Genomic DNA, 13,941 nt, shown 5'->3' on the forward strand with positions numbered 1-13,941 from the left:
AATGTGCCAGGAGTAGCCACCACTAGCCAGATTGTGCCCCCTGCCCCCCACCCCCCTCATAAAGTGCCAGCCCAGTAGTCTACTGGGCTGGCACTTTATGAGGGGGGAGGGGGGCACGGGGGCACAATCTGGCTAGTGGTGGCTACTCCTGGCACATTATAGGCCCCCCCCCCCTAATCTGGCTACTACTGGGCTGGCACTTTATGAGGGGGTGGGGGGCAGGGGGCACAATCTGGCTAGTGGTGGCTACTCCTGGCACATTATAGGGGGCCCCCCCCCCTAATCTGGCTACTACTGCCAGTAGTAGCCAGATTAGGGGGGGGCCCCCTATAATGTGCCAGGAGTAGCCACCACTAGCCAGATTGTGCCCCCTGCCCCCCACCCCCCTCATAAAGTGCCAGCCCAGTAGTAGCCAGATTAGGGGGGGGGGCCCTATAATGTGCCAGGAGTAGCCACCACTAGCCAGATTGTGCCCCCGTGCCCCCCACCCCCCTCATAAAGTGCCAGCCCAGTAGACTACTGGGCTGGCACTTTATGAGGGGGGTGGGGGGCAGGGGGCACAATCTGGCTAGTGGTGGCTACTCCTGGCACATTATAGGGGGGCCCCCCCTAATCTGGCTACTACTGGCAGTAATGTGCCAGGAGTAGCCACCACTAGCCAGATTGTGCCCCCTGCCCCACACCCCTCTCATAAAGTGCCAGCCCAGTAGTAGCCAGATAGGGACAGAAATAAAGAAAAAAAAAAAAAAAGTCAGTCAGACATACTTACCTCCCTGCTTCTCTGGACTCCCGCCTCCAGCCAGCACAGAGATGCAATCACTTTACGGCCGCAGGACCGGCGCAGGTGGCGCGATGACGTCATCGCGCCGATGACGTCATCGCGCCGCCTGCGCCGCTCCGGAGCACTGCTCCCCTGCTCCCCGTCTCGTCCCTGGCATAAAGCGTCCCTGGCATAAAGCGGCTGTGTATTCCGGCCGGGACAGCAAGCCAGGGAGGCCCCGGGGGCAATTGCCCCCCTGCCCCCCGGCCCAGTCCGCCCCTGGATGGCGTAGATTTGGGTTATAATGTATGCCAGCTTCTGACATATATTAGAGTAAATACAGTACGTTGTGCAGCCAGAGACCATGTCCCCTTCCCACTAAGCTTCACCCAATATTTTCCATAAAGTGACAAGAGTAGCAGGAAGTTAAAAAAAAGTTGAAAATTTTTGTTCAAATGGCCGCTTGTACAAACATTTGAGACAACTTTTGTATGCTGGACAACTGGCATAGAGCCATTGATGAATACCCCAAATGTATTTGCTTATGTTTACAGTTTTTTTCCATCTTTTTTCTATTTCAGTATGTAATCAGTCACACACAGTTAGAAACTAGAACTTTACAACTGTCTGTCTGGCATAATGACCGGTTTGGACGTAATAGTTTCTTAGGTGAAGTGAATATTCCCCTCGATACATGCAATTTTGAAAATCAAGAAGATGTGTGTCTTCCTCTGCAACCCAAGGTGAGCTCTATATTTCATTTCCTAATGGAGGTATGCTTTGTCTTGTATCCCATTACGCAGATATGTGTATGTGCAGCTTTGAAAAGAAATTCTACGTTCAATTGGAAACTGTAAATGTCAACAATTGAAAAGTAATAAATCTATGCTTGCTCACACATATACAGTTGAAACCAGAAGTTACATACACTATATAAAAAGACACATATGCATGTTTTTCTCAATATCTGACATGAAATCAGAATAAACCTTTCCTGTTTTTGGTCAATTAGGATTACCATAATTATTATTATTTGCCAAATGCCAGAATAATGAGAGAATGTTTTAAGGCATTTTTATTACTTTCTGCAATATCAAAAATTTACATACACTAGGATTACTATGCCTTTACGCAATTCTGGACTGCCCATATGATGATGTCATGTGTTTGGAAGCTTCTGTTAGGTTTGTTGGCAACATCTGAGTTAGGCCTCATGCACGTGGCCGTTGGGCGGCCATGGCTGTATTGCGGCCCGCAATCGGCGGATCGGCAATCCACCGCCGCCGGCCGTGTGCAGCCCACATCATGGATGCAGACCCATTCACATGAATGGGTCCGCAATTCCGGAGATGCAAAACGGTGTTTCTTTACCACAAAAAAAATATGACATGTCCATTCAAGTTGAATGGGTCCGGCCCACTGCACGGATGTTGCCCATGCATTGGGGACCGCAATTGCGATCCCCAATGCACGGAATGTGAGCCGCACGGCCGTGTGCATGAGGCCTAAATTTGAGACACACCTGTGAATGTATTTAAATGCACACCTGAAACACACCGCTTCTTTGTGTAGCGTCATGGGAAAGTCTAAAGAAATCAGCCAAGATATCAGGAAGAGAATTGAGGACTTGCACAAGTCTGGCTCAACCTTGGGTGCAATTTCAAGATACCTGAAGGGGCCTCGTTCATCTGTACAAACAATTATACACAAGTACAAAGCAAAAGACCTTGTGAAGATGATAGCGGAAGCTGGTAAGATTGTGTCAATATCCACAGTGAAACAAGTACTGTATTAACATGGGCTGAAAGACCACTCTGCCAGGAAGAAGCTATTACTCCAAAAGAACCATAAAAAGCCAGATTAATGTTTGTAAATGCACACAGCAACATCTCAGGGCATCAGCCAGGAAATTAAAGCTTGGATGAAAATGGGTCTTCCAAATGGACAATGACTTGAAGCATACAGACAAACCGGTTACAAAGTGGCTTAAGGATAACAAATTGAAATGTTTTGGAGTCACCATCACAAAGACCTGATCTCAATCCTTTTGAAAATTTATGGGCAAAGCTGAAAAGGCAGGTGCGAGCAAGGCGACCAACAAATATGGCTCAGTTACACCAGTTTTGTCAGGAGGGATGGGCCCAAATTCTGACTAACTATTGTGAGAAGCTTGTGGAAGGATATCCAAAATGTTTGACCCAAGGCATGCAGTTTAAGGGCAATGGTACCAAATATTATTGAAGTGTATGTAAACTTTTGACTTTGCAGAAAGTAATGCCTTAAAACATTCTCTCTTTCATTATTCTGGCCTTTGGCAAATAATAATAATTATGGTAATCCTAATTTACCAAAAACAGGAAAGGTTTATTCTGATTTCATGTCAGATATTGAGAAAAACATTCATGTGCCTTTTTATATAGTGTATGTAAACTTCTGGTTTCAACTGTACGTCTTTAGGCTTCATGACCCTACAAAAACTTGTGACATGACCACGTCTTGTGAATATACCCTGAAGCTGCAGCGACACAGACTTTTTGGCCAATATCATTTTCTGAATGGCTTTAAAGACTAAAAGAAGACATACTCACCGATCCGCACTGCTCCCACTCCAACATTTCCTGGGTCCCTTGCCAGTCTCTACTTTCTGCACCATCTTGACACAGAAACGTAACTGCTCAGCCAAGTACTGGCTGCAGCAATGACCTACCTCAGCCGTTGATTGGCTAAGTGATCACACTTCCATGTTGAGAGTGACCATGAAGTAGAGACTGGGAGAGGGCGGGGAATGGTTGGAATAAGAGCGTTGGGGAATCAGTGAGGTATTACTTTTAGCTATAAAGCTACAGCTGCAGTTTTCACAGGTTATCTGTGTTGCATGCATCTGAAAGGTGCAAATTTATCACTATTTTAAAAAAAATATGGCACACTCCATATTTGCCCTGTAATGTGGGATTTTTTACACTTCCCCCAATTTTCAAAACTGGCAAGAAAAGTGGGTGGGGTTTAGGCTGAGTTCACACTTCAGTTATTTGGTCAGTTATTTCAATCATTTATTGTGAGCCAAAACCAGTAGTGAAGCCTACACAGAGATCTGGTGTAATGAACTAGCCTGTCTGCCCCATAGGCTGATTTTTAATTAGAGTAAGTATAAAGCTATAGCCTGCTCCCATTGTATTTATTGGAACCATTTGGCACCATAGAAACATAGAAACAGGAGAAGGATAGAGTGGGCTCAGCATGCATGTTGGTACCTGCATCCCTAGATTTAATGGAGGCCATTATGGCACCAAAAATGGTAAAAAGCAAAGTGGACCCAGCATGCATGTTGAACCTGCACTCCCTGAATCTTATGGTGGCCATTATGGCACATAACAGGTAGGATTTAGTGTCAGGTTCCGTCTTATAGAGATCGCCTTGACGTTTGGCAGACGGACCCAAATAATTTTGTACAAAATGTATTTGCCAAGAATCTCAAATTTGCAAAATAAGCGTAGCATTAGCACCAGAATGTTTTCTATAATTATGGCATTATTGTACTTTATTTGTGTATGCAGAGTGCTGCTGCATTGTCTTTTTTCAGAATATGGAGACACAAAAACATGATACATATTAGGTATAGCCACGTCCATAAATATGGGTGGTGTCTATTATGTAAGCTCCACAACTTCTAACGTCCAAAATAAAATGACATTTACAAAATGATGCCAACATAAAGTAGACATATAGGGAATGTAAAGCAATAACTATTTTACAATGAATTATACTATCTGCTTTAAGAACAGAGAAATTCCAATTTTGAAAATAGCGAATTTTTCCAAATTTTTGTAAATTTTGGATTTTTTTATACATAAATGTGAAATTTAAAAGGTATATATTTACCTTGAATATCTACTCAAATTTACCAATGTCATGAAGCACAATGTGTCTCGAGAAAACAATCTCAGAATTCCCAAATTATTAATTAACACATAAAGTGTGTCAGATTTGCAAAAAATGGCCTAGTAAAATGGATGTGGGTTAAATCACATTTTTAGGTTTAACATATTTTCCCCAAAAATGTTGATGCTATTTTTCATTTTCCATGTCAATAACTATATTTAAACAAAAACCATAAATGTCTACAGTTTTCGCACACTGGCCACTAGGTCTAATAATAGTTGGGACTTCTTGGTCTGTACAGATCACTTTATTGCGCTTATATACCATTCTAAACCTGCCTGTAATGATAAGGAGATATCACATAAGTCAGGATCCACCATTCACAATAGGTGATTGTCAGAGCTCATCTATTCTTTCCTTGTACAATAACCTCTGCACAGGTCACAGAGCATGGCTAGAAAACTTTCCAATAGTGGTCAATGAGGTCCCCTCTTGACCATTGTGTCTATGGACCATGGGGCTGCCGCAAAGCAATTTTCCTAAGTGCGGTTAATAATATCTTAGGCAAGATGGCCGCCCCCATAATCATGTTCAGAAATTGAATAATAAATTAAAACCAGATTCGAAGAAAAGGATATGTGTTACTATCTGGTTTAACTGGCATATAACCTTTTTGGTGACGCATTTCCTTTAAGCAATATCTACCTGCATTTATGGTTTAAAGGTCCCTTGACCAAAATAATGGGGATTATTTAGCAGGCTATTCATTATAGTTTGATCACTGAGGGAGGTGATGCTTGGACCCCATTTGCTATAATGTGTTTCCCCTGCTCCTCCTCATGTGCACAGCAGCGAGGAAGAAATTGAATAGTGGTGGTCAAGCATGCATGTGCTACTCCATTCAGTCCATTTATCACCTATTCCGTGTAGTGCAGATCTTAGGTCTGCAGCAAGTCAGTTTATGCTGTGGATTTTCCTCAAGAATTTCTCCCTTTGCAATGCATAGGGTGAAATCTGCAGCAAATCTGCATGGAACGTGTGCAGATCTTGCCAAGGATTCATCGCACATTTTGCACGGAAAATGCCCGTGTGGCAGTACACAAACTGAGTCGTAAAAAGATATTTGGGCTCCAAGCTGGACGGTTAGTGAGAGGGGTATGGGGTATTTTTGGTAGGCCATTATAAGCATGAAAAGTAGTTAGCAAATTTTGGGGGGTGCCCCCCACCTCCCGTGTTCCATTGCTGCACTCCAAAATAAAGAAAGTATCACAGTCATAACCAGGGGCAGACATACCATTTGTTACCCAAAAAACTGATAATACTACTGTCTACTAAATGAAATTTAACAGAGCTAATACATTTCACAGCTCACAGTTATTAGTGGATTGATACGGAGAAATAAGGGTGGTACTTAATGCTGAACTACTGGAGAGCATGGGGATCATATACTGTTCTTGCATTGGGGCTGTGTCTGCCCCTGGTCATAACTGTGCTGCAGAAGATGCTATAAGGGCAAGTCCTGTATAGTCTGTCATAGAATAGTTTACAACTGTAGATAATTTTAGGTTGTACTAGAAAAGTGCATAGCCATCTAACTGGACAGAACCCTTTAGAAAAACAAGTTAGCAGACACTTAGCAGCACCTCAAGCCTCTATATAACTTGAGTAATTGGTCAAGCAGGACTACATATCCGCATCCATGGTACTCAATATACTACATTTACATGCTTTAGATAAAGGACATACTTTCTTGAGGTGGCCCAAACAGAAGTTCAATGTGCCACTTTAAGTGGCTTTCTACCAGAAAAAAATATATGTGTATACACAATTTAGACGTTTAGATAATACGTGTAAAGTGTCATTTGTTTCTTTTATAAGATGGATTCGACATCAGAAGTAACTCTTCAGTATAAAGGAGAAATTATAATTGGCTTACACTATACACCTCCAGAAAAAAACTTAACTCTTCCTCTGGAATCAGTATCAACAGGTAAAGTCTTGTATTAGTAAAATACTGTATTTTTAGGGTATATTGAAGACATGAGGTTTGCAGGTGAACTGTTACTCTCAAGCTTTTTCCTGAAAGAGAAATAAATCAGAAAGTCAAAGCCTAGGTTCACACTTGCCGAGTTTAGCCACAATGTTGCTACAGTTTTTTATGTTGTTTTTTCCCCTAAAAATTTCAGTAAACTTGTACCAACAAAAAATATACCATAAACGCCACACAAAAAGCCTAAATTACCATTAAATTATATTTTTAATGATGGATCATGCAGGCTTGTGTCTACAGTTTTTGTTCTGCCTATTCTTATCAATGGTAGCTGAAGTGTACCTATGGATCACATAAAAAGCAACATAACACCACCTCACCTTCTACCCCTGGTGCACGTGTCTAAGTGTCGTAGACATGTAGGCACAGAGACACGCCAGCCAGTATCTTTTTTTCCCCAGGGACCCGTCGTCTTGACATCTCGGCAGAGGCCCTTATCATTAATAATCGTTCTGCTGACTGTCTCCTGATGTGGACTAGCTACATAAGCAAGGAACACATGGTCACACAGCAGCAGGCAAGCAGAACGATTACTAATGATAAGGGCCTCTGCCGGGATGTCAAGACGACGGGTCCCTGGGGAAAAAAGATACTGGCTGGTATGTCTCTGTGCCTACATGTCTACGACACTTGGACATGAATACTGAGAGTCCTAGGACAGAACAGTCTGAGGCACAGCAGGCTATTACTGAAAAAAGTGCCTGCTATCCAGTACTGTCTATCTTGGTATTTACAGTTCTCAGGTTTTAAGAGTCAAAACACTCTGACGTAGACCAGAGGAGACACTTACTAAATAGAGAGGGTTACTGGATACTTAGTGGATTCCTTGTATCCAAAAGGCCTAAACCATAGAACAAATTTAATCTTGAAATGTTAATGTTATAACATTATGTGGAGTTTGTTCTCTGTTTATTTGAAGCAAAAATTTTGGGTTTTTAATATGTCCGGTAGCAAGTGGTGAGCTCTTAGTGGGTGAGTATCTCCTGCAGCTATGGACTATAATTAAAGGAGTTGTCTCATTTTAGCAAATGGCATTTATCATGTAGAGAAAGTTAATACAAGGCAGTTACCAATGTATTGTGATTGTCCATATTGCCTCCTTTGTTGGCTTGATCCATTTTTCCATCACATTATATGCTGCTCATATCCAGTGGTTACTACCACCCTGCAATCCAGCATTGGTGGCCGTGTTTGCACACCATAGGAAAACATGCCAGCCTCTGTGCACTCCTGCAGTCTCGGACACCAGAGAAGCCAGCGCTTTTTCCTATAGTGTACAAGTGTGACCAACTCTGCTGGATAGCAGGGTGGTCATAACCCCTGGAAACAAGCAGTGTATTATGTGATCGAAAAATTAATCAAACCAGCAAAGGAAGCAATATGGACAATCAGAATACATTAGTAAGTGCTTTGCATTAACTTTCTCTACATGATAAATGCCATTTGTTGAAGTGACACAACCTCTTTAAGGACTCGGGTGGTTCAGAAACACGTAAGAGAAGTGATTAGAATCATGTTCCTGGTATTTGGCAATACAGTTACATATTTTTGATGGTCCTTTTTGAGTGCTAGATTACATCTTCTGTACCTACTAAACACCCTCAGTCAAATTAGTTAGTTTCTTATTGTGCCTATAGATGATCTACATGTAAGGTGGGTGTAGACAGAATTGTGTAAAATAGATATAAAACAGAAAATAAATCCCTAGTGTCTTTAATTATTTAAAAATTAAAGACTTACTAAAGTATACTAAAATAACAAAATATGCTAGATAAAACCCTGGCCGAACATTTTTGGATACTGATTATTTTTATTATTACAGAATCATGGGCATCAAGTTTTTTTGTCTTTGATTCTATAACAGCCGCCACACTTCTAAGAAGGTTTTTCATTAGCTGTTGGAGAATTGCTACAAGAATTAATGTATGCTATGTCCACTCTGGAGATAGAAACTCCACATCTTTTTTAAATTCCAAGATTTTAGGATATCCTTAGGATAGGTCATAAATATCAGATTGGTGGGGGTCTGACTCCCCAGCCAATCAGCTGTTTTGCAGTAGCTCGTGCGCTGGAAACAGGTATAGGAACTACACAGCTTTGTCCACTGTTCAGTGGTTGGAAATGGGTACTGCAGTGAAGTAGAAGCAGTAAGCAGCTCTTGCTGTGTAATTCTGGTGCCTGTTTCTGACGTCGGCGCTATGGCAAAACGGCTTATCTACAAGGATGCTGGGAGTTGAACCCCCACCAATCTCAAAATTGATGACCTATCATTTTGGATAGGCCATCAGTGTATTAGTTCTGGAGAACCCATTTAGCTAAAAATACCCATACACTATTGGAGTAATGTGGTAAAATCGATTGTGTTTCTAAATTTAACAGGAAAGAAAAGTTTCAGGAGGTCAAAGAAAGTTCCTATGCCGACAGGAGGACTACTTGAAGTATTTGTTAAGGAGGCCAAAAATCTAACTGCTGTGAAATCAGGGGGAACTTCAGACACATTTGTTAAAGGGTAAGGCATATTCTGTTCAGATCTATATATTCAGTGATCTCCAGCCTCAGGTTGAAATTTCATGCCAACTAGTGTTGATCGAATAAAAGCATCCGAAGTGGAATTCAATCCAAAGTTTAGGGAAAATTCGATTTGCCATGAATCCAAATTTCCTCACGCTTCATGGTAATGAGTCAGTTTTTCCTAAAATGGCTGAAAAAAAAATGTATACTCACTTCATCTACTTGAGCGTGGAAAGCTCCCATCTTGATTGAAGAAAACCCTCCAAAGGACCTGTAGCAGGCATGAAGATGTCACCATGTGATCATGCTGACATCATGGCATGGCCAGCAAGATCACGTGGTGACGTCATCACGCTCACTATAGGTCCTTTGGCGGATTTTGTCAAGATGGGCCTTTCCATGATCAAGTGGATAAGGTGAGTATAATATTTTTTTTTGACCCGGATTAACCCCTGAGCAGCTGAGGGGTTAAATAACCGGGGTGGCGGCGCGATCGCCGATCCCCGTCATTGCATCCCTCTACATACAATGAAAATGATTTGTATTCAAATCAATTTTTTGACAAATTCTAATCAATTTTTTTTAAACTTTGCTGATCTCTAATGCCAACCTCAAGTGGGCGTATCATAAGTATTAATTAATAACTATTTTGTGAGCTATGACTGTTTTAAAAGCAGAGAAATGAGTATAAATGAAATAAAACATATTGACCGAAAGCAAAGTGTATCGACCAAAATTTACCACTAGAATAAAGTACAAGTTGCCAATTTATAAGTTGTCTCAGAATGGCTTGGATAAGTAAAAACATTCCAAAGTTTTTACCACATAAAGTGACACAAAATTGTCTCAGTCCTTAAGGGTTCAATGTTATGTACTTCTCGTTTGCTGTTGTACATTTTGCTTTTGTGATGTTCATTTAAGCTGAGTTTCTTTCCTTAGCTATCTACTGCCAGAAAACAGCAAATCCACAAAGCACAAAACTCCCATAATTAAAAAGACTGTGAACCCTCAGTGGAACCATACCTTCACCTTTACCAACCTTCAGCCCAATGACCTGCAAAATGTCAGCCTAGAGCTTACAGTGTGGGATAATGAATCCTTGTCAAGCAACATATTTTTGGGTGGTGTCTGCTTAGGCTGTGGCAGTGGTAAGTACTAACTCACTAGCACTGGTGATCATGAATCTGTTTCACATTTTGTTTTTCATACCATGGCATAGTTTTCCTCCAAAGCTAAGTATGCCATAGGTGCAGACACATATAGGTAATGATACTCATTCAGATAAACGGAGCCCCCTGTCTATTTCTATTCTGTAATGGCCCTAGATCCTTCATCATGCTGAAAATTTAGGATTTGGCGGCGGCAGATCGAGTTGTCTAATTACGATCTGCCGCTGGGAAACCAATGTACAGCTCCTCCCCATGTTGCTGAGTAGATCACTGCATGTAATAGCAGCAAGCGAGCAGGCGATTGCCGGGAGAGAACGCTTCCCTTCCAACAAAATGAAATTTGCCCGTACAGTCATTTAATCTTTCAACTCGTCCTTTTATTATTTATTCTTGATCATAAGCCCATTTATGTAATGTTTCCTTTTTGTATATATTTTTTTATTTTTATGGAAAACATATTGTACTATGTGTCTGCCCGATGGAGAAATCCAGTCTCGGTTAGAAAAGGCACAAATACTATCCTAAATACCGTATCAGCTGATGTGTCTCTCGCTCTTGAGAACCTGCATAGGCACTGTGCAATACTTAATTTCCCCTGCAGTGGCACTGCAAGCAAATTGATAATGTACTGCCAGGATTTCCCATGGATTACAGTTGATCACTGGGAGTCCCAGCAGGGAGAAGCACTGTGATCAGCTTATTGTACAATACTAAAGGTATTAGTCTAAATTAGTCTAAATTTGTCTAAATTAAATTAGTCTAAATTTGATCAAAACAAACTATTTCAGCCAAAACTGTCGTATGTCAGGTGAAATTTAACAACAATTGTTTTAGTTGACTTAAATATTATGTAATCATATGATACCTAATTTATAGCTCATATACAATATCTTAGAGGTACAGCAACCATAAAAGATCTGTCTACAAAGTGTAGTTCTCTAGTGATCTAGTTATGTTGCGATACTAAATTCGCACACTTTCCATTCCACAGGTATAAGTTATGGAAATGAAGTTCCCTGGATGGATGCCCAGGGTGAAGAGAAGTATTTGTGGCAAAAGATGATGGACAATCCTGGAACCTTAGTAGAAGGAATCCTCATGCTAAGATCCACCATGGCCAGAAGCAAGAATATGAACCAGAACTCTTAGATCTCAGAAGGATCCTAGCACAAGTTATGAGCAGGCTGTAATTTATTTCATGTTCAACAGGATTATCTTGCTTGCTTTTACTGTAATGTGTTTTTAATAGTTAACTGCCATGCCTGTAATACTGTAACAAGATGGTAGTTACCATGATTTGTATATTTGATTCATTTCTTGCTTGTATTGTAATGTAGTGCCAATTACATTTCTAGATACATGTCTGTGATATGCAGCATTCTTAAAAAAGACAGTTACCTCTATTTTTATATATTGTTGTACAGGTATGTCTGTTCTTACCATAGAAAGTCCAGATGTTATAGATAAATGTATTTACCTACTCCAAGTTCAGGTTTGCTCAATGCAGGTTGAGCAGCAAGAACCCTAAAGGGGTCATCTAGGACTTAAATATTAAAAATCTGACTTTCAGATAGATCATCAATATAAGATCAGTAGCAGTCCATCTCCTGACATCAGCTATTGAAAGTAGCCACGATACTCAAGCAATTGCTGCTGCCTCTTCCTCGGCCTGTAACGTTGTGTCCATTGCTCGCGTGGCCTTTCTGCAGCTCAGTCTCATTCAAGTGAATGGGATTGAACTGCAATACCAAGCACAGCCACAATACAATGTACGATGCTGTGCTTGGTATATTAGGCAGACAGCAGCAATCTTCCATGTGGTCAAGTTTACATTTTTTTGTACCCCAACTTACCCATAAGAAAAATGAATCAGTATAACAATAGCATTAACGTGTTGATTGCGTAGTAAAGCTTTAATATGTATCATCACAATAAGACATCATTATAATAGTAAAAAAATAAAAAAAACTCAAAAGGCACCTGTATGGCTATGTTCACATTGCCATTCAGGGATTCTGTTCAGAGCCTCTGTCGCAGTTGTGTCTTTTGATGACCAAAATAGTACCGTATGCAGCGCTGTTCTTGCCTTCAAAACAACTGAAAATATGAACCAAACAGACCCGATCATAAGTCAATCAGGTCCATTGGCGCTGTTTGGATCTTCCATATGACTTATCCAACACAGTGTTGTGACTTCTCTAAATAGCATGATGCAGATGTGAACATACCCTATTTTACAAACATTTTGGTAAAGCTAAATATTTCCAGCACTTAATGTATTAATAGAAAGTCATAGAATGAATGTACTTCATCACAGACTGATAACACATAGACATGTGACAAGGTGTGTGTACAGAGACAGTTGTCAATCACTAGGTCCACCGACATGACCACTGAGCTCAGAAAGATCAAATATTAAATTAATAAATTACAAGGTTTACTGGATCTTTTCCCGTAAAACTATATATAAATCTGCTCAGCTCCCCTGCTCTGCAAGATGCTGCCTGCATCTTCATGGTTAAGTCTGTGAACGCCAACCAATCCCACACATATGGAGGGGTTTTTGGACTTGGACCTGTACAGCACAATTTTCAGTGTAAACATTTTTTACCGTATATTGTCTACTATCTACAAAGGTTTTTTGTTTCATTGTTTAGAGCATTAGTCGGGTTCCCAGCAAACAGACATCTACTGATCTTATCCTTTGCCCGTCTTAATATAGGAAGAATTCCCCTCTAATTGCCATGTATTTTGTGAGAATAACTGAAGTATAATTTACAAGGATTTTCCAATCTTTCAAAATTGTGTTCAAAATGTTTAAATGCAGCAAAATATATTACCTACTAGCTTACCGTGTGTAACTGAGATGTCTCTGTAAGCCGGTCTGACATGCAGTTACAGTTGTGTTCAAAATAATAGCAGTGTGTTACATACATATGTTTCCATACACACAAATACATTCTATTCCAAATCAAAACATGAAGGAAAATATATCAAATTTGTGTTGTTCCTCTAAAAACATTGAAGAAAAGTGAATATTAGACTGTTCAAAAAAAAATAGCAGTGTTTGTATTCTTCTTTACAAACTCAAACATTCACTATATAAACTCAAAACTGTATGAAGATTTTGCTTTCTTTTGAATCAATGAACTAATATTTAGTTGTATAACCACTGTTTCTGAGAACCGCTGTACATCTGTGTTGCATGGAGTCAACCAACTTCTAGCCCCTGTGAGCAGATATTCCAGCCCAGGATGACTGGACTACATTCCACAGATCTTCTCTATTTCTTGGTTTTGCCTCAGAAACTGCATTTTGGATGTCACCCACAAGTTTTCTATTGGATTAAGATCCGGGTATTGGGCTGGCCACTCTATAATGTCAATCTTGTAGGTCTGGAACCAAGATGTTGCATGTTTACTGGTGTGTTTGGGGTAGTTGTCTTGTTGGAACACCCATTTCAAGGGCATTTCCTCTTCAGCATAAGGCAGCATGACTTCAAGTATTCTGATGTATTCAAACTGATCCATAATCCCTGGTATTCGATAAATAGGACTAACACCTTAGTATCA

At 40.5% G+C, this 13,941-nt stretch overlaps 1 protein-coding gene across 2 annotated transcripts in view; it reads left to right on the forward strand.

The window, feature by feature from the left end:
• SYTL5 (synaptotagmin like 5) overlaps positions 1–13,360 on the forward strand; it is a 237,780-nt gene extending 224,420 nt beyond the window's left edge. For both annotated transcript variants that reach the window (XM_044286622.1, XM_044286621.1), the window contains exons 15-19: positions 1,342–1,503; positions 6,518–6,629; positions 9,069–9,198; positions 10,140–10,348; positions 11,361–13,360. In XM_044286622.1, the coding sequence (XP_044142557.1) occupies positions 1,342–1,503; positions 6,518–6,629; positions 9,069–9,198; positions 10,140–10,348; positions 11,361–11,518 (771 nt within the window). In that variant the 3' untranslated portion in view covers positions 11,519–13,360. The remainder of the gene's footprint in view (positions 1–1,341; positions 1,504–6,517; positions 6,630–9,068; positions 9,199–10,139; positions 10,349–11,360) is intronic.
• Positions 13,361–13,941: the final 581 nt, after the last annotated feature.

Source organism: Bufo gargarizans, chromosome 3 (genome assembly GCF_014858855.1).
Source record: "Bufo gargarizans isolate SCDJY-AF-19 chromosome 3, ASM1485885v1, whole genome shotgun sequence".
In the NCBI taxonomy this organism is placed as follows: domain Eukaryota; kingdom Metazoa; phylum Chordata; class Amphibia; order Anura; family Bufonidae; genus Bufo; species Bufo gargarizans.